This window comes from Artibeus jamaicensis, unplaced genomic scaffold, assembly GCF_021234435.1.
Source record: "Artibeus jamaicensis isolate MK-2021 breed Jamaican fruit bat unplaced genomic scaffold, CSHL_Jam_final scaffold_1964, whole genome shotgun sequence".
Lineage (NCBI taxonomy): Eukaryota > Metazoa > Chordata > Mammalia > Chiroptera > Phyllostomidae > Artibeus > Artibeus jamaicensis.
The window spans coordinates 70,613,849-70,634,833 of NW_026522030.1; the positions used below are offsets into that span (position 1 = coordinate 70,613,849).

General features: G+C 38.6%; 1 protein-coding gene across 3 annotated transcripts in view; it reads left to right on the forward strand.

Moving 5' to 3' along the window:
* FANCC (FA complementation group C) overlaps window positions 1-20,985 on the forward strand; it is a 305,923-nt gene that overhangs the window by 178,042 nt on the left and 106,896 nt on the right. For all 3 annotated transcript variants that reach the window (XM_053656528.1, XM_037133335.2, XM_037133336.2), the window contains 2 exons: window positions 19,406-19,519; window positions 20,616-20,680. In XM_053656528.1, coding sequence (XP_053512503.1) covers window positions 19,406-19,519; window positions 20,616-20,680 — 179 coding nt within the window. The remainder of the gene's footprint in view (window positions 1-19,405; window positions 19,520-20,615; window positions 20,681-20,985) is intronic.

A 20,985-nucleotide genomic window follows, 5' to 3' on the forward strand; every position in this document is an offset into this window, starting at 1 on the left:
AAATAGACAGGGGGCAGGTAAGCATAGTAAGGAAAATGTAGAAGCTAAAGAACTTATGTGTATGACACATGGACATGAACTGAAGTGGGGGGATGTGGGTTGGAGAGGGTGCACAGGGTGGAGGGGAGTGAAGGGGGGGAATTGGACAACTACAGTAGCTTAATCAATCACATATATTTAAAAAATTAAAAAACTACTGTTCAAAAGAAGTGGTTTAGACTCTTTATGGCAGAGGGCATCAGCAATGAGTGATATCTAAAAATCTTAGAACTAGAAAAGATCTCCCGGGGAATCACTGAACTCTGAAGATTCCAGCACTTAAAAATCTGGTTGAGGAGAAAGTACCAGCAAATTAGACTCTGGAGAGAAACATGTCAAGTGTAGTGTGCCACCAGAGAAGACCAGTGTTTCACACAAGCAGGACACCATATGTGTCCACACTGTTTGTGTGCCACGCAGCTCCTTGGTGTGTGGTACCTGTGCATGCTGGGGCCATGCCAGGTGTTTGCTCTGAGAAGAGGCAGCACTGGAACACTGCTGAGGAGGTGAGCAACCAGGAGGGCAGAGGCGGAGGGCAGAACCGAGGATTCTGATGAGTAAATTGGTAGGGATAGGAGCCAGCTGAGAGAAAGCTGAAGGATAAATGTGAAGTAGGGGAGTAGAGAATGCAAGTTTAGACAACTTTCTGAGAACACTGCTACAAGGAAAGCAAAGAAACAAGCAGTAATTAAAATGAGGAAGTATATGATCAAAGAGAACTTTTTAAAATTGATTTAAGGGCAAGGGAGAGGAAAGGGGGAAGAGAGAGAGAGAGAAACATCTATTCGTTGTTCCAGTTATTTGTGCATTTGTTGACTGATTCTTGTAGTATATGCCCTGACTGGTGCTGAACCCAAAATCTTAGTGCATTGGGACAATGCTTTAACTGAGTACCCAGCCAGGGCAAGGAGCAAACAAAAAAAAAGTTTTAAGTTAGGGAAATCTTACAGCATGTTTCTGTACTGACACAAGCAATCCAGTGACGATCCCAGAGAGCTGGGATCGTTGCTGTGGACAGTCCTGGTGCAGAGGGGAGGAGAGGGTGTCAGAACCCAAGTGGGTAACTGCACTTTATAGGAACAGAGACACTTCTTCCATTAGATCAGGAGGGAAAACAGCAAACAGCAGGGTGCGTATAGCTGAGTTTATAAACTGGTTGCTGGTAATGAAATGTGATAGTTTCTTATGAATTGCTATTTTCTCTACCAAAAACGAGACAAGATCCTCAGCCGGGAGTTGCAGGGCAGGGGCAGTGGTGTGGTGAGAAAAGAGAAAACATGAAATAATTGCTCAGAAAGTTGCCAAGCAAATTGACTGGGGAATCATAGGAGCGTTTTGAGTCAGTGCTGAGTCTATCCATGATCGTGGTCATGGAGTCAGCCAAAGTGTGTCTGATGTTCTTCTCAGCAGCATCAGCTGTATGGACCCTGGTGAAGGGAACATACAGAACTGGACTCCCAAAGGTCAAGTTTTACAGGGCACATTCCACAGTACTTTAGAAAGGGGGAAGCGAGGAGCTGAAGGTGCTTGCAAAGGAATGATCATTTAAATTTGACAAAATACAGGGTCCGGCAGAAGTAACACGTGCTTGAATGTGGTTGGTAGAATAATAATGTAGGTGTAATAATGTATAGTTTTAACTTGAACATTTCACCTAAAATTTCATATGGTGTGCGAGGGTGTGATATTGTTATGTTACAGAATTACATGCTTATGATTTTGTAATAAAAGATTTTGTAATAAAAGGGCATTATTTGTGCTGGACCCTATATTTACCAAACACATGACCTACTTATAGTAAGTGTATTTTGGTTTTTTTTTTTAAGTTTTTTCTTTTTTGATTTAATCTTTATTGCATTTTTTAAATCATTTAGTCCCCTTGTATCTCCCTCCCCTGCCCCGCAATCACCACACTGTTGTCCACGTCCATGAGTCCTTTTTCCATTTTTGTTCAATCTCTCCACCCCCTGACGCCCCCCATGTCTTTCCATATTACATGATTATAGATATGTTCCTATAGCATTGTTTGAATCACTCAAACTGTTTAGTTCAAGTTGTTTTCTAAAGCCTTTGGATTTTGGATTTGGGAAAACCAACTCTGTTTTTCTTTCCCCTGGAACTAACGAGTGAGCAAGTAAGAGGCTCTGTAAGCAAAGTAAAAATTGCAGACTTTGTTATGATTGGACCTGTGTTTGGAAATTTTGTGAATTGTGTTATGTCAGCATCCTGCTCATGGAATAGGCTGTGTAAACAATGGGTGCTGGGCAGTTCTGTGAATGAGCAGCCTTCCTTCTAGCTTACAGACTTAACCACTGCAGTTCTCCAGGTTTGTGAGTGTTTATTTCATAGTAAAAAGGGCTCTAAAAATACCAGGCCAGTTAGGTTTTTATTGTAGATTATTTCATTTAAACTGCATGAGACATATAAATTTTAAAAAGAAAAAAACATTGAAAGCAGGATTTTGAAAGAAAGGCTACAGAAATCTGTCTGCAGTAATTTGTTTTGGCTATAGATGTAAAAGTACGGAAGAGATGGGAATAACTTTGTTCCATCTTTTAGATGAGAGCAAATGGCACATTTGATTGATGATCAAAGGATCTGAGTGATAGCACACCATAATGCACAAACACAGGCCGTCATCAGACAAGCACATAAACCAAGTTTGAAGTTCAAAGAAAACCTACTTTTGGATTTGATTTTTTTTTTAGCTTATATTTTTGGATTTGATTTTAAATATCATTTATAAAATTTTACTTGAAATACTATTTTTAATAATACTATACATTTTAAAATTATAGAGGGACATCATACCATAATTTCAAGTATCCAGACTGAAGTGAGTGAGAAAAAAGTTAGGATGAATTAGGCTTTAGAACAAGATACAAGGGCCCACAGGTCACATAGGGAAGGATTATAAGCTGGGAGATACAAGGTAGACATAAAAATATGAGGCAGCAGAAAACTGCAGGCAGAAGTAAAAATAAGTAGGCAACAAAGAGATATCTATAGAGAAAACAGACCCAAATTCTTAATTGTTTTAGACTGCCAGGGAACAGTAATTTCAGGGATATAAGTTGATTGATTATGAAGATTTTAGAGTATGGACCAGAATCGTAAGTACAAAGGAAAACTAATGTTGTGCCTTTCATCGGGCAGGAATTTCTGTCTTCCAGGGACCCCTTAGTCATTGCACCAAACAAGAGTTTTGAGCCTGTGATTGCTCCGGATGATGTTCTCTCCCCAGAAGCAGAGACAGTGTAGGGAACTGGGGGAGGGTCTTCTGAATATGAAGTTATGATAGGACGCAGAGGCAAGAACCAAGGTGAATTTTTTGTGGAGAGGACTGGATGGAAAATACCAGCTTCATGCACCCTGAAGCTGTGGCCAGAGTGACAAAACACCGGTCTTCCTGGGAACTCTGGAAGATGGGCCTTAGCAAGAGAAAGTGGAAATCGTGCCTCTAATTTGGGGGAATTGAAAATATTTAAGTTTAGTGTAAGCAATTGTAATGTTTGATTTGTAGGCAAGTAGAATTATGAAGTAGAGTGCATCAAAGATCTCTCTCTCTGCAAAGGGTAGCTTCTAGATATTTGGCCTGTTTGAAAGAAATCAGGTCAGAACTGGCAATGAACCATGGGAATTAACATCTATTTAGCACCTGCTATGAACCAGCTCTCTAGTCAGGTGATTTACACATAGCTTCTTTTAGTCCTCCTAACCTTGAGAGGTACTGTTCTCTTCTTTTTAAAGATAATTTAGAAACTGAAGTTTACTGACTAAGTGATTTTCTCCAGAGTTGCTAGTTGAACGGAAATGTGACTAACTCCACATCATGGGATGTTTCCACTCTGGAGGTATTTAATTTAGCACCTAAAGTGATATTGTTACACAGGATGGTTTAAGGAAGGCTTGTCTGGATCACTGTTACAGTAGATTTTGGACCAGAGGAAGGGTTAGCTCCAGTAAAGGTAAGAAGGTTTTAGGATGACTGGACTCTCTGTTCTCTTGGTTTTCCCCCCCTGGAAATAGAAGATAAGTATACATAGTGTTTGGATACACAGTGCCAGGGCTGTGGTCAGGTGCTAGGGTGGTGACCCTGAAAGTTTATAGTGCAATGAGGAGTGTGGTGGTCCTGTTGGAAAAGCAGATTCTAGGTCTCCACCCTCAGAAGTTTTGATTCAGTGGACTGTCTACATGGTAATAAGAACCCATGATCTAGGTATCTCCACATCACACCAGGAGAAACACTAAGGTAGATGACTCATTTTTAAGCATTGCTCCTCCTTGGTCACTTCATACATATCTTCTTTGATTATGGTAAACCTAGAGATTATATCCTCACTGTCAGATAAGTATATGGCAGACCAGGCATTTGTGCTGATTTAGAAGGCAGGGGGTGGACCTTAATCGGGATAAATAAGAATGAGAAGATTAAAGCTACACAGAACTCAGGAACAGGATTACCTGGCAGCAGGATTATATTCCATCCTTACCCAAACTCAGACTTAGAGCAGCTACTGAAGATCAAGGAGGCGCTGTGATCCAGCACACCATGCTGGCTACTTCCCATGTGTGTACCTCATTTAATTTTGTAACAAACCTATGAAATCAGTTTTACCATTTACGTTTTATAGAAGAGGGAACTGGGAGGCCTAATACTGTTGAAAAATTTTACCCCAAAATCATGTAGCTAGGACTCAAATCAAAGTCTGTTGAACTTTAGCCATGACCAGTGTGGCTCAGTTTTTTGGGCATCATACTGAAAAGTGAAAGGTTGCCAGTTTGATTCCTGGGTTGTGGCTCTGGTCCCCGTAGGAGAAGCAACCAATCAATGTTTCTCTCCCTTTCTCTCTAACTTCCTTCCTCTCTCTCTAAAAAAAAAGGACAAATAAGCTCTTTATTTTAAAAAAGTCTGAAATGGAGTAAAAATAGCCTCTACAACAAACTGTGTTGGAAGATCTGGACAGCTACGTGCAAAAAAATGAAACTAAACCACCAGCTTACACCATACATAAAAATAAATTCAAGGTGGATAAAAGTCTTAAATATAAGCTGTGATACCATAAAAGTCCTATAAGAGAATGTAGGCAGGAAAATCTCAGATATTCCACACAGCAATATTTTCACCAATGTATCTCCTAGAGCAAGGAATATAAAGAAAAGAATAAACAAATGGGATGTCATCAAGTTAAAAAGCTCTTCATGGCTAAAGAAAACATCAGCAAAATGAAAAGGGAACCAAATGTATGGGAAAATATATTTGCTAATGACATCTCAGAAAAGGGTTTGATCTCCAAAATCTATGAAGAACTCACATGACTCCACTCCAGGAAGACATACAACTCAATTAATTAATGGGCAAAGGATCTGAACAGACACTTCTCCAAGGAGGACATACAAAAGACCCAGAGACATATGAAAGGATGCTCAGCATCACTAGCCGTCAGAGAGATGCAAATTAAAACCACAATGAGATACCACTTCACACCCGTCAGAATGGCCATCATAAACAAATCAACAAACAACAAATGCTGGAGAGGGTGTGGGGAAAAGGGGAGCCTCTTTTACTGTTGGTGGTATTGCAGACTTGTACAACCACTATGGAAAACAGTATGGAACTTCCTCAAAAAACTAAAAATGGGTCTGCCTTTTGACCCAGCAATTCCACTGCTGGGATTACACCCTAAGAATCCTGAAACACTAATTAAAAAGAACCTATGCACCCCAATTTTCATAGCACAATTTACAATAGCCAAGTGCTGGAAGCGACCCAGGTGCCCATCAGTAGATGAGTGACTCAAAAGCTGTGATACATTTACACAATGGAATACTACACAGCGGAAAGAAAGAAGGAGCTCCTATCCTTCACGACAGTATGGATGGAACTGGAGAGCATTATGCTAAGTAAAATAAACCAGGAATTGAAATACAAATACTGTATAATCTCACTTATAAGTGGAACTTAATCAGCAAAGCAAATAAGCAAAATATAACCAGAGATATTAAAATAAAGAATCAACTGACAGTGACCAGAGGGGGTGGGAAAGGGAGGTGATGGAAAGGAAAGGGTAAAGTCGAGGAAAATGTATATAAAGGACTCATGGACAAGGACAATGTGGGGGAGGGATGAATGTGGGAGTTGGGGTGGGCAGGGCAGGGGAGAGGAATGGGGGGGATGGGGACAACTATAATTGAACAACAATAAAAATTTGTTTTAAATGTCTGTTTAACTTGAAAGTTCCATGACTTTTTTTTCTTTGTTTTAATTATATAAATAATACTTTACTGTAGTCTTACAAAACTAAACAGTCCAAATACCCTGGAATTATGCAGGATATATTATTCTGCAACCTACTTTCTTCATATAACACAGTATCATGGAGTTATTTCCATATCGGTTACAAAAGTTTCCTTCTGTTTGCCAATATTCATCTTTATACCAGAAACAAAACTATAATCCAAACTCATTTTCAGGAAAAGATGTATGTTTAAAAAGAGCTTCTTAGCCAGGACTGTTTTGCTCTTAGGGTACTCAGCAGTGTCTGGAGATAATTTTTGGTTGTCACTGCTTAGAGGGGGGTGGTTGTTTGCTCTTAGTGGGTAGAGACCAGAAATGCACAGGGCAGTCCTCCACTAAAGAGTCATCAGGCCCCAGAAGTTAATAGTGTTGAGACTGAGAAAACTTGATTGGTTTAAACCTAGTTATTTTATGGAAATTTCAGTGGCCCCATGATGGACCTTGATCAATACATAGTTTCTCAGCACTCACCTTTGCTTAAAAGAGTGTCGAATAATGAATCCACTTGTTTTAAATGATAGGATTTTAAGTTTTCTTAGGAAAAGAAACCAGTTATACTCTGGCTTCTTCCCTGATTTGAAATCACATTTGAACTTTTATAGATCTCAGTGTGGCCAGTAAAAGCAACAAAATCAATCAATGACTAACTACTTACTGAATCTTGCTTCCTAGATAAATAACCATGTAATAGTTTCTTAATACATATTTTATATGGTTAGTTTTCCTTCTGTAGTAAATTGTTTACTGAGTTAAGTTTTGTCCACATAAGCTTAAGTAGATATCAATTTTGTAAAATTGGAAATTGGTTAATACTTTATATATTGGATTGAAATAAAAGGAAATGTGGCAAATACAGATCTATTAGATTGAACCTGTTATGCCCTGATAAGACTACTAAACAAGACCATTTACTGTTGCAAACAACTTGCTCAGTTTCAGGTTGGGATTTAGGCATTGTTTGTTTCTGTGGCATTGTTTTGGTTAATTTATTCAGACTGCCATTTTGTGTTTGAAGGAAACAATGTATAGGTTCTAACCTTAGACTATTTTCATTCCTTAAAAAATCTAGCCATTGCTTACTATGTTGGTAAAGGATGCATTATCACAAATATTTGTAATGATAATAATGAGGGTTTTTATTCCTCAGAATGATTTTAAATTAATTTAAACATGTTTGATTTTCAGAAAAAAAATGTTAGAAGTAGAGTATTCTAGTAATAGGCGTGCCAGTTACGTGTCGAAATATCTTTTAATTGTAAAATAACAAATACTATGGAAGCTTAAAAATACTTGTAACTTCCAGATTTATGAATAACTTTTCAAGCAATTTGTATTTTGTTTCTCTCACACTTTTCTTAGCAGTGGGTATGTATTATATCTCATAATATGTAAACAGAGTCTTCCTCAGATATTAAGGATTTCATATTTTAGACGAGTTAGCAATAAAACTGTTACCAGTCTGTAGACCTAGCTCTGAGCGTGTCTGCCTAGGGCCAGTCAATAGTGTATGGATTTTTCATGCAGGAAAAATTTCACCACACTATTCCAGGTGACTGAGGGTACGCTTATTTAAGCTGGGGACAGTGCAACAAGGAAGGGCTCAGCATAGAAGAAGCACCAGGAGAGCCTAGACTGGGCTGCATTATTGCACTGGTCCACTGGTCAGTCAGAGAAAAGGAGGCCTTGGGGACAGTGTAAAGGATTAGCTAGAGATGAGTTGCTGGTGCCCTTTTCTCCCCTGATTGCAGGCCTCGGGACCCTTAGAGTTTAGGAAGTGCCTGCTGTGAGGGAAGAAGTGAGGGAAGGAGAGGTGAACATGAATGGCACAGGCAACTCCCCAGAGGGAGAGCGTACAAGATGGACCTTTATTCTTGAGGTTTTTATTTCTCTCTTGCAAGTGGGAACTTTAGGGGACACATCAGGGGAGGGTTTTAGTCGAATATTCATCAGTTTTCCAGGTGTGCTCTTTCATGGTCATGCTCTCCACTCACTGAATGGTCGGTGTCAGGGCAGGGTCATCTTTAGTCATTGCATCTGGTCCTGGCAAAGCTCACCTGATTTTGCTGCTTTTCTGGCCTAGATGTTGTGTCTAGGGAGGTGACCTTCTGTATCTGGCTGTAAATTGCCTGGTCAGTTTGTTCAGCTGTCTGTCTCAGTTTCCCTATTCCACTTGCCAAGGAATTTTCCTAGCTTCTTACTATCCTGTCTCAAAACTATATCACAAAATTATTTTCTTCCTGAGAAGTTTCAGTATGATGGGTGCTTCAGACTAACAGCACAGAATAATTATTTATTGTGATGGTGTGAAATATTTAATTTGCTTTATCCCACTTTGTCTCTTAAAACCTTTATCCAGAAGTGATGTGAGGCATTTGAGGTTCTGCCCTGTGTGTGTGTATTCCTGGATGTATACTGTGCCTGCGCTTGAACTTCTTAGAGAGGAACTCAGCTGTAATGTTCACTTTTAGAATTTTCTTCTTTCCCTTAGCATGTGCTCTGCTTGGTCCCTTGCTTTTTTGTGTAAACTTTGGGAAACCTTCTGAAATTCCACCAGAAAGCTTATTTAGGATTGTTAATGACACTGTAATTAGTCTATGTGACAGAAAATTGGCATCTTTATGACATTGAACTATTCTTGCTGAGACCCTAGTATATTTCTATATAGGCAAGCCTTTAATATATTTTTTAAAGTTTTATAATACATCTTTGGTTTTTTTTTGTTTGTTTGTTTGTTATATAGTGCTATGCACAGAGCATTGCTGGTCCACTTTACTTTATAAAAGGCAACTTTTTTTTTCAGTGAAATATTTAGGTGGTGCTTATATATAGGTCTCGTTTCTAAATTGCATTTGTTGGAAGGGGAAAATGATACTTGAAGATTTTGTTGTTAAGAAAATTAGACAGTTTTTCACTGTGGCATCTAATTTAGAAAAATATAAATCGCTTGGTGGTGATTTAATTAATTTGGGAATTTTAATATTATTTAAGTAAAAAATTTCATGATAGTAACCTAAATGTTTTACTAAGTATATACCAAAAATGCCATGGGAACATAAAAAAACGGAAGCCGCTAATTCATTATTTGGGTACAAGTATTTTATATGGTTAAAGAACCTGCCAAGTGTTCAAAATGGCAGCATTTCTGCTGGCCTAGGGCTGAATAGACCATATACTGCTGTGAAGGCTTGGGGAGGAGAAGATTAAACATGTTCTATACCTCAATAATTAAACTTTTTTGGCCAAAACTAATTTAATAAACTGAATTGGACTAGGAAGAGCTTTATTTTGCTAATGTATAGGTATGCATGGTAACTTTTACTTAGGTGTAGCCAAGACTGTGATTTTCTGGTGCCTCTTTCAGCACGGTGGTCCCTGCTGCTGCAACTCTTGTCCCTTCTGAGCGTCCCTCCAACACTGTGGTGTGCCGCAGGCTGTCTGGGGCTGAGGGGCACCAACACAGCATATTATTCAGAGAAGTTACATCCAGTCAATGTGCCCAGTTTCAGTCAGTTTTACCAAATTAAGTAAAACTCTTTGAAGTAAAAGTACATAGCAACGTCAGGTTTTTCCAGTGTTCTGTGGGTGTTTTATGGACTGAAACTTAGGAAAGCAAATTGTGAAAAGGAAAATTTATCATTTTATACTGTAACGAGGTCCCAAAGGAATCTTGCAGTAATTATATCATTTAGTAGCTATAAATGAGGAACCCACTCAATTGAGTTTGATTGGCTACTGTTTATTGAACACCAATTGTGTGAAACGCCAGGTTGCTCTAAAGACAGCCCCTTCCTTGGAGAGCCTGTGGGCCAATACATAGAGTGAAGGGACTTGTAACTAAAGTAGACCAGTACTATTAGAGGAATACAAGTGAGATACCACGGAGATTTCAGAAGAAATGGATTTTGAAAGATAGGTGCAATTTTGGCAGCTAGAGATGGGTGGGGGTTGTTGGATTTTGTACAGAAAATGGCATGGAGGTGGGAAAGGGATGGATGGATTTGGTGACTAATGGGGAGTCTAATGTCAACAAATCACAGGGCTCAAAGACGAAGATTGGGCGATGTTTGACTAGGGGGGCTGAAGTCCTGTAGAGGCGGGCTGTTCTTAAGCCAAGTAGCATCCCATTGTCTGTATTTACTGCATCTTTATCTAACCCAGTAAAGGCTTGGACTAGTAGGGCGGACAGGAGCATTTTCTGTATCTTTGCTGGACCACCATGGCCCCTTTTCCACTGCCTCTCTCTGCTGCCTCTTTAACCATTTTTCTCTGCCCTAGCCAAGGTCATACACATTCTTTTTCTCTTTCTTGTACCTCCTTCCCCTCACTTTTTCTCTCCTTCCCCAGATCTCAGAATGCGCTCAGAAGTCATCTTTGGGAGCATGCTGAAACTGCACAGGTGGAATTAATCATTACTCCCTGTTTCTACAGTGATCGTCTAACCCCTTGTTACAACACTTACCACATTCTGTCTTGTATTCCCATCTCTATCTCCCTTCATTTTAGGGGTTCTTGTTCCAACAGCCTTAGTAGAGTACTTGAACGCAGATCAACTCAATATATGTTTGTTGAATGAATGAATAAGAGATCTTATTTACAAACAGTTTTCATTTATGTTATGTGTAGAGAGGTAGATGCAGTAGAGACCAAAGTGGTGGAAATTCTAAAAGACTTTAGTGATTAGATGAAGAAATTATTTGGAAAAGCACAAAATATGTGCTCTGTCTCAGTTCAAAATACTGACCACAGTTTGGCTCTCCTGGTCCTTTGCCTGAGCTAAGGCACAGCCTCTCTTACACACCCAGACCCTGGGCCAGACCACAGCCTCCCTGCTCCAACTTTCCCAACCGCCCGTGAATGTGCTGCCTGTCACAAATGGGGTAGATACAGTGAGTGCGAGGATGGAAAAGAACACTGAGAGCAAGGCAGTGGCTTTTCCCTTATTTATTTAAAACTTCTCTCCTTGAAAGTTCACCTTCTTGGTATAAGCATTTTTTAAAAAATGACCATTCAAACATTAACAGAGTCTTAAAACTTCTACATGAATCAAAATTGGGTTTCATGTATTTTATGCACAGTTGTGTTGGTTCCTGCACTTTCCATTCCTGAAGGATTTTAGATCACAAGTCAGGGTGATATTTACACATTTTTATTATGCACTCAAAGTTCATTTACACCCCATTTTTTGTGGGTGTCGATTTCTGTATTCAGAAACCCAGTTACTCATTAGTAAAGTGAGGGGATTGAAGTAGAGGGTCTCCAAGATAGCTCTGTCAGCATTTATGAAAGAATCTGTTATATGAGCGTAGGAATTAGTTTTTGTTCAAGGGCTGATGCCTACAGAATTATTTAATTGTTTTGTGTTTAGACTGTTTGCCACTAGATGGCAGTAAAAATTTTATTTTTAAGATGAGAAGTGCTTATTAATTTTTAAGTTTACTTTAAAAGAGAGATTTTTGAGGCCTAAGTTTGAGGTGTCTGTTTTGAAATTATGTACCATGACCAAGCCTCATTATATTTTTTTCTTAGGACCTATGTTTACTTTATCCAGGGATAAAACTCCTGTGGCCCTCTGTAGCAATTCATATTAGGGAACTATGGGGGGAAAGACATAGATTAAAGCATGTCATTTTGTTTTACAAAACATTTTTATGATAAAAAGTAAGATGGTAATTGTAAAAACTTTGGAAATCCAGATATTTTAAAGAAGACATTTTAAATTACTACTAGAAATAATCTATGTTAACTATTTGTTACATTTTCCCAGTATATTTGTGTGTACAAAATTAAAATCACGTAGAACATATAGTACTACACCTTATGTTTTACGCTAATTTTACATTGTCTTTTCCTGCATCATTAAATGTCTTTTTACAACTGATTGACACAGTTGGATAGACCATGATGAATTCAACCAATCTATTGTTGTTGGGTACATTAATTCTTCTAGTTTTTTACTGTTATAAGTAATGCTACTGTTAACCTAAATCTTTTTATTTCTTAATCTTCACCTGAGAACATGCTTATTGACATTAGAGAGAGGGGAAGGGAGGGAAAGAGAGAGGGGGAAAAACATTGGTGTCAGAGAGAAACATCACTTGGTTGCCTCTCATATGTGCTCTGACCAGGGACCAAACTCGCAGTCTTGGTATGTGCCTTGACCAGAAATCGAACCCTCCACCCTTTGGTCTGTGGGACAGTGCTCCAACCAACTAAGCCACACCAGCCAGGGCTAAACCTAAATCTTTCGTTAGGATATATTTTTGGAAATTACTAAAAAAGGAGACGAATTTTAATGCTTTGGCTACATATCATCAAGTGAGTTCCTAGAAAGGCTTTAACAAAACCAAGCTCCCAGCAGCAACAGAGTTGACCCTCTCACTACATTTCTTGCCAACACTGAGTATTTTGGCATAGGGTTGTTTGTTTGTTTGTTTGTTTGTTTTAAGAGGGCAGGAGGTAGGCTGGGGTGAGAAATCTTTTAGTATTTGATGTTTAAAAAGTCAGTTTCCAACCATATAATTTTGGAAATTTGGGCCAGGACAGGTCTGCCAATCAACTTCGTTTTGTTTCTTTAAGACCATAAATGTTACAGTCAGCTTGTCCGCTGCATGTGTTGTAAATACTCTTCAGGGAGCTGTTTGTGGCCGTTTTAAACATTACTCCGAAATTATTTACGATCCTTACCCACACCTTCTGATTCGATTGAACATCCTAGGTCTTTTTGTTTTTGTTCTTTTTTCAACTTACTTTGGCATGGCTACCAAAGTAACTTAAGCAGTTTTGGGAAGCCACCCTCCACGCACTGGTCCCAAGGCCCAGGATGTGAGTGCTTCTGGGAGGCAAAGGATCACCAGGAAAGCCTTGGCATGGTTTTCCTTAAGGCCTAAAATTGTAATGTCCCTTAACTGTTACAGCCCTCAAGTTGGTTTCCTTCTGTTGTATTTACACTATATTACCTTTTATCCCAACTGGGTCTGTAGTACTTTATGCTTTAATTTTTTAAGGTCAATCATGTAAATTATGATAGCAGCCACCTTTTATAGGTGGCTTCATTGAAACTTTGCTTAATTGGATTTTTATTAAAAACGAAATTTATAGGATTTTAAATGGCATGTCGTTCTTAGAAAATTTAGCATAGTGCTTCACACAATAGCGAGCACAACAACATTTTAGTTGTCATAATTGTTAGAGTTGCTTCAAGCATGGACATTTAAGGACATGGAGGGGCTAAAAGAGTCCTTCCTGCAGAGGGACTGAAACATACTAAAGTGCTGAGGGGCTGAAGAGCCTGTGGCCCTAATGGGCCTCAAGTAAGTTAGTGAAGGAAAGACAGCCCCAGGTAGGGGCTGTACAACTTGGGGCTAAACTTCATAGCTTTGGGCACTAGTTGGATCTTCATCTAAGAGTAATTGGGAGACCTAAAGAGCCCTAAGCTGAGGACCAATTAGATTTGCATTGTTAAAAAAAACAACCTATTCCAGGTGCCTCAGGGAAAGTGGGTACAGGAGGGCTCCTTTTAAGGCGCTGTAGGCATGCAGTAGGTAACCAGCTTTGGGCGTGTTACTAGAGTTCTGTGTGTTTCAGTTTGCTCATCTGTAACACAGATTCAATAATAGCACCTACCCCATAGGTGCTAAACTGTGAGGTTTAAATGAGTTGCTATTTGTAAAGTGCTTTAAACAGCTCCTGGCAGGTAAATGCTTCAAGTGTTAAATAGAATGCCAAAAGTCTGGTCTCAGAAGGCTTATCACTTCCAGTTCTGTCCTCCCTTCATCTAGCATCAGACTGATCTCCTTCATGAAAAATCCAAACTGCCCCAGATTCTGAGCCCTTGGCCTCATAGTTTCCAAATCAAACTTAACCTCTTCCCTCCCTCTGCCTGGGCTGGTGTTGGTACCTACACATGGATGTGGCACATGGCTGGCCAGGCCTGGCTAGTCTTTCCTTTGCCAGAACACCTGCATTGCACCCTACACAGGGGTCAGGCCCCAGTCACAGCTTGCTGAGAGCACCACTTTCACTTCCTACCGTGGTGAACTAGGCAAATCCTCCAGGAAACATCACCCCACAAAGGATGGTCCCCTGGCTGTCCATTACCTCTCCTGGCTTTGCTGACCTTACCACACTGCTTGCTCTCAACCAGACTGTACTTGGTATTTGAAAATAACTGAGAGATTACCTCTCCTGGTGCTATTGTCAACTCGTATTTGCTTTCCATATTCATAAAGGACACCTTTTAACCAGAAGGAAAAAATATGCAAGAAGCTTCTATCCAACATTTTCTCCATTCTATAAAGGGAGCCTTTTAATTATCTTAACTAAATCACATTTATACATGGAAATTTATATATGCAGGAAATTTTTAAAGTCATAGATATCTTCTACTGAGTAGTAATATTTCAAAGCTGCTTTGTTAACTTATTATGAACTTCTCTAATTTGAAAACAGTAGATGTGATCTCATTTAGGGACAGCAGGTTTCAACCCATATTACTTAGTAATGGTGCCTGGAGTTCTGTTTTAAGGATTCTGAGCATGCAGAGAAAGTACCATAATCTCTAAGAAAGAGTGTGTTCCAGGTCTGGAGTAGGGTTTTCCTCAGGGGAGAGACTCCTCCAGAATCGTGACGGGGAGACCAGGCCTTCCTCAGTGTTTCTACTGCTGCATTAAGTTTGATGGGGGGTGTGATTTATCATTGTATTTTATATCTTTTAAAAAATTGTCTGGAGTTTTTTTTTTTTACATTCTTTTTTTTAAATTTTTTTATTGATTATGCTGTTACAGTTGTTCTATTCCCCCCTTCATTCCCCTCCACCCCACCCCCATCCCCCCCATTACCCCCCTTTAGTTTATGACCATGTGTCTCAAGTTCTTTAGATTCTATATTTCCCATGCTATTCTTGCCCCCCATCTATTTTCTATCTACTGTCTATGCTACTTATTTTCTGTACCTTCTCCCCCTTCTCCTCCTCCCACTCCCCTGTTGCTAACCCTCCTTGAGATCTTCATTTCTATGTTTCCACTCCTGATCTAGCTGTCCTTTTAGTTTTCTTTTGTTTTAGGTGTGGTTGTTAATAACTGTGAGTTTGTTGTCCTTTCACTGTTCATGTTTCTTTAACTTCTTTTTCTTAGATAAGTCCCTTTAACATTTCATATAATAAGGGCTTGGTGATGATGAACTCCTTGAATTTGATCTTATCTGAGAAGCACTTTATCTGTCCTTCCATTCTAAATGAAAGTTTTGCTGGATAGAGCAATCTTGGTTGTAGGTGTTTGGATTTCATGACTTGGAATACCTCTTTCCAGCCCCTTTTTGCCTGTAAGGTCTCTTTTGAGAAATCAGCTGACAGTCTGATGGGGACTCCTTTGTAGGTGACTGTCCCCTTAGCTCTTGCTGCTTCTAGGATTCTCTCCTTCATTTTAATCTTGGCTAATGTAATGATGATGTGCCTTGGTGTGTTCCTTCTTGGGTCCAACTTCTTTGGGACTCTCTGAGCTTCCTGGATTTCTTGGAAGTCTATTTCCTTTGCCAGATTGGGGAAATTCTCCTTTATTATTTGTTCAAATAAGTTTTCCACTGGTGGCTGTTCCTTTCCCCCTTCTGGTACCCCTATAATTCGGATGTTGGAGCGTTTAAAGATGTCCTGGAGGTTCCTAAGACTCTCCCTCATTTCTTTGAATTCTTGCTTCTTGACTCTTTTCTGTTTGGCCATTATTTGCTTTCTTCTGGTCCACTCCATTGATTTGAGTCCCAGTTTCCTTTTCATTGCTATTGGTGTCCTGTGCAATTCCATTCATTTCAATTAGTTTCGCCTTCATAATTTGTCTAATTTGTCGGTATAATCAACCAGTTCTGTGAGGATCCTGATGACCAGTGTTTTAAACTGTGCATCTGAGAGTTTTGCTATTTCTTCATCGCTTAGATCTATGGGCTCTGGGGCTTTGAGATATTCTTGCGACATTTTTGGTCTGTTCTGGCCCTTTAAGTGTGAGAAGCAGTGCCTTGGACTCCCAGGTCGCTGGGTTGTGACGCTGTAGGTGGGGGTGTGGTCAGAGCGGGGAAATGGCGACCCCCTCTGCTGTTTCTCACAGCTGGGTGAGGATCAGCGCATTAGGTGGTTCACCTCGGCCGGGCCACTCAGAGTCGCTGGGTTGTGACGCTGTATGTGGAGGTGGGGTCAGAGCAGGGAAATGGCGGCGCCCTCCACTGCTGCTTGCCTTGGGGACCCGCCCACTCCCTCGCCTGTACGCTCGCACACAAATGGGCGACCACAGTCAACACGCAGCACCACTCCCCCGCTGTCTCCCCTGCGGTGGCTCGCCTGGTGGCTCGCTCGATCGCTCACTAGGTCCAACCCTGCTCCTGGATTCCGCGCGTCTGGATTCCGCGCCTGAGTCCAGCTGACTGAGACCTCCTGTGCAATCCTGCTTCACCAGCCGCTAGTTTCGCCCCTTACCGGTCAGGCTGAAGAATTTGTTGTTAACGGACTTCCGAAAAGTTCAATTTTCCGTGTTCTGGCTGTGTTTTCTGTTGCTAATATTCAGTTGTCTCTAAACTTGGTTGTGTGAGAAGGCACGGCACATCCACCTATGCCTCCATCTTGGCGGAAGTCCCTGGAGTTTTTAAAAAGATTTTATTTATATCTAGAGGTGGGGAAAGAGAGGGAGAGAAACATTGATATGTGAGAGATACATCAATTGGTTGCCTCTCACACACCCCCAAATGGGAACCCAGTCTGCAACCTAGGCATGTGCCCTAACGGGGAATCGAATTGGTGACCTTTCAGTTCACAGGCCAGCAGTCAATCCACTGAGCCACATCAGCCAGGGCTATTTTATATCTTTTTGGATATGTGGAATAGTTTATGATAAAATTGAAATGAGCGCCAGGACAGATTAATTATATATGCCCTGGGCATTGCTCATGTGTGTATGTGTTGTCCTGGTCTTGTGGGGCCTGTCCTTGACTTCCCTAGATTCGACTATCTACAAGATGGTGTATGTACTCACACATTTATATACACATACACAAAATCATTTTTCTCAAAATATGTACTCACAAAATATAGTGCAGGACTTTTAAAAAAATGTAAAAGACTTTTTGTCTATGAATATACCAAAAACCACAGGGTTGTACACTTTAAAATGGGAGAATTTTATGGTACATGGGTTATATCTAAATAAAACTGTTAAATAAAATATTTTCAAATATACACTTTTTCAAAAAGTAGGTATTTTTCTTGATTATAAAAATACATACACATATAGGAAATTGGAAAATGTATTAAAGTGAAAAGAAAAAATATATATATACATAATAGCACCACCTAGAGACTATCAACATTTAGTGATATTTTCTTTCATTATTTTTTTATTTCACTTATAGATTATTTTTATATTGATGAGATAATTTTTGTCTAGAATTTTACATCTTCCTTTCTTCGCTTAACATTATAATATGCCCATTTAAAATGCTGTCATACATAATCAAGACAAAAAAAAAAAGGAAACAAAATATAACCAGAGTCATTGAAATTAAGAACAGTCGAATAATAGCCAGAGGGGAGGTGGGTGGGGACAATGGGGAGAAGGGTTTTTAGGAACTACTACTATAAAGGACACATGGACAAAACCAAGGGGGAGGGTGGAAGCAAGGGAGGGAGGTGGGTTTGGAGGGGGTGGGGGGATAGAGTGGAAGGAAAATACTGACAACTGTAATTGAACAACAATAAAATAATTTAAATTACAAAATAAAATAAAATGCTGTTAGAAATTTTTCATAAACATTTTAATATCTGACAATGAACCACTATGTGAGAGTACTATCAATTAATCATTACTTGATATTAGACAGTGCTCACTATCAGGAATAACACTGTAGTGAACATCTTTGAGCATAATCCCCATTGTCATATTTCAATTTATTTCCTTAAATGTATGCCAGATATATTAAAAATTCTGAATGTTTTTAAAACTTTAAGAAGTCAGGACTCTGTCAATCTATAAAGCACCTTCGTTCAGGTTACAAACCTCTGGGCTGACACATCCCGCAGTCCAAGCGTGACGGTGTGCCGTGCACTGGTGTCACATCCACTCCCACTTACTCTCTGCGGTGCCTTTCTGCTCAGAGCAGCACTGATGTGTGGGTGCTCATGGGAATTCTCCCCATAGCTCACATAGTACTATTTCAGAGGACTCAGATTAGTATTAGTTAGGTATTCGTGTCTGTAAAATGTTTAATTTATTAAGTGAAAAAATGGTATGTTAATGTTTAAATTTACCCCTTTTGATTATGAGGGTGAACATTTATTCATGTGTTTCTTGGGCATTTATATTTTTCTTATGAGTTACCTGTTTGTACTCATTTTTTTATGTTCAGTGTTTGTCATTTGGTATTTTGCACATTAATCTGATTATATATGATCTGTATTATTTGTTGTCAGTATTCTTAGTTTGTACTAATTTTATGAAAAACAGGTTTTATTTTTATTTAGAACAATTAATTATTCCCTTCCTTGATTTCAAAATTGTTCCCCATGTATATATGTGCAAAGCATTTATATTTTCTTCTTGTTTGTTATTTCATTTCATTTTTACATTGATCTCTTGAATTTATGTTCAAGTATATTTTGATGAGTAACATAAGGGTAAGAATCTAATTTTTTTCAAATAGTTCTCTACTATTTTTCACATATTTTTTCTTTCTCTGGTGATTTGTGTGTGTTCCTTGTCCTTTCATTATTGTATTTATTCTGATAAAAATATTTTGCTGAGTTTAAAACCAATAAAAAGTACATTCTTAATATGGTTAAAACACTATTTGCTCATTATATATTTTTTGTTTCACTGTTTATATTTGTTTAAATTGACTGACTTTGACTGTAATAATTTGAATACTAATTTATTTCTTCTTTATACCTTGAATCAAAGTGAACTGAGTATTTGGACAAATTAAGATTACTCATTTCATAGAGACTGTCCTATTTACAAATGACCCAGATTCTAAGCATTAAACACAAGAGGTACTTGCATTCACTTTTAAGAACTTCTTTTCTGTTTACATTTTTAGGGGTTGTTATCTCATATACTTTCAGCATTCAGATTTGATATAAAAGAAGTTGGTCTTTTTGCTCAAAGTCTTGGGTATACATCTGCAGATTACTATCCTCATTTGCTCAAAAATGTGAGTATGTTTAATTTATCAGTACTGAAATTTTCATGTTAATGTATCATCAGAAAAATAAATAGAAATATATCACTTCTCTAGAAGAGATATTTAACTTTTCTATATTCACCTCTTTTTATGTTGGGCGGACTATGGCCATGTAAGGAAGAAGTGTGAGATGGGAAGATTATGAGAAAGGAGGAGGAAACCAGGAGAGGTTATTCTATATCAACCAACTTCTGTGTCTCTTAACACATTTCATTTATTCTCTCAAGGATTTCTAGGCGAAGAGATTTTCTTAACCAATATAAACACAACCTTTTATTGTTAGACAAATTTGTATTTAAAAAAACTTGATAGGCATTTTTGTTAATGTCAAAACTTTAATAAATAACAACCTTGTAAATTCTGTTATGTATTTATATCTCGATATTAAAGCTATGTATTCTTCTACTTTATATTTTACCTAAATTTACCATAGCTGGTGTAGCTGAGTGGATTGAGTGCAGCCCTGCAAACTAAAGGGTTGCACTTCGATTCCCAGTCAGGGCACATGCCTAGGTTGCAGGCCAGGTCCCCAGTAGGGGGTGTGCAAGAGGCAACATTGAGTTTCTCTCCCTTTCTTTCTCCATTCCTTCCCCTCTCTCTAAAAATAAATCAATAAAATCTTTTTTAAAAGATTTTAGCTAAATTCATGAATTTTAATCTTGATCTTAACATAGCTTTTCTAGGAGGTTTTTAATGTTTGCTAACTTTTCTGGTCTTTTGGAAGATTTACATATGAATAACATGTTTAAAAATGAAGATCAAATTAAGAAAGAAGAAACAAAGTAACTTTAACGTGTTTTTACTTTTAATGGATTTGATTTTAATTCTTACAAAATTATTTGTCTGTTCATTTCCGTGAAAAGCCATTCAGAATAACAGACAGTAAACATAAAGTTCAAGTTATTAGTAAATGTGACTTGGCACTGCTTCTTTTCACTCTGACAGAGTAAAAGAAGGAGAGGAGGGTAGAGAATCTCAACAGAAATACCGGTCACAGCGAGAAAAATAGAACCGATGTAATCCTGTTGGCGGTGTGAGTTAACCCGCAAACTATTTTGTTTTACAGATGATTTTATCATTAGTGTCTGAACTCAGAGAGAATTGTATTAATGGATTTAACACTCAAAGGCGGTAGGTGTCAAACTAAACATCCCTTTTCACAAGTTTCAAAATGTATCAGTTTGATTATAAGAGAAAATATTTACAATTCTTATGAAATGCATGTTGATAGTTATGGTTATATCCTATGTGGAAAGATTATTTTAATGGAATACATGAAGAAATGGTGGGTATTATCATATTTTTGTCATTTAATCACTATTCTCTCACCTCTCATAGGATAATAAATCATGCAATGTCTCGTATGCACCCATTGAGGAAAAAACCCTACATATGCAGTAGGGAACGCAAAAGAAAGAAGTGCTCAGTACCATATG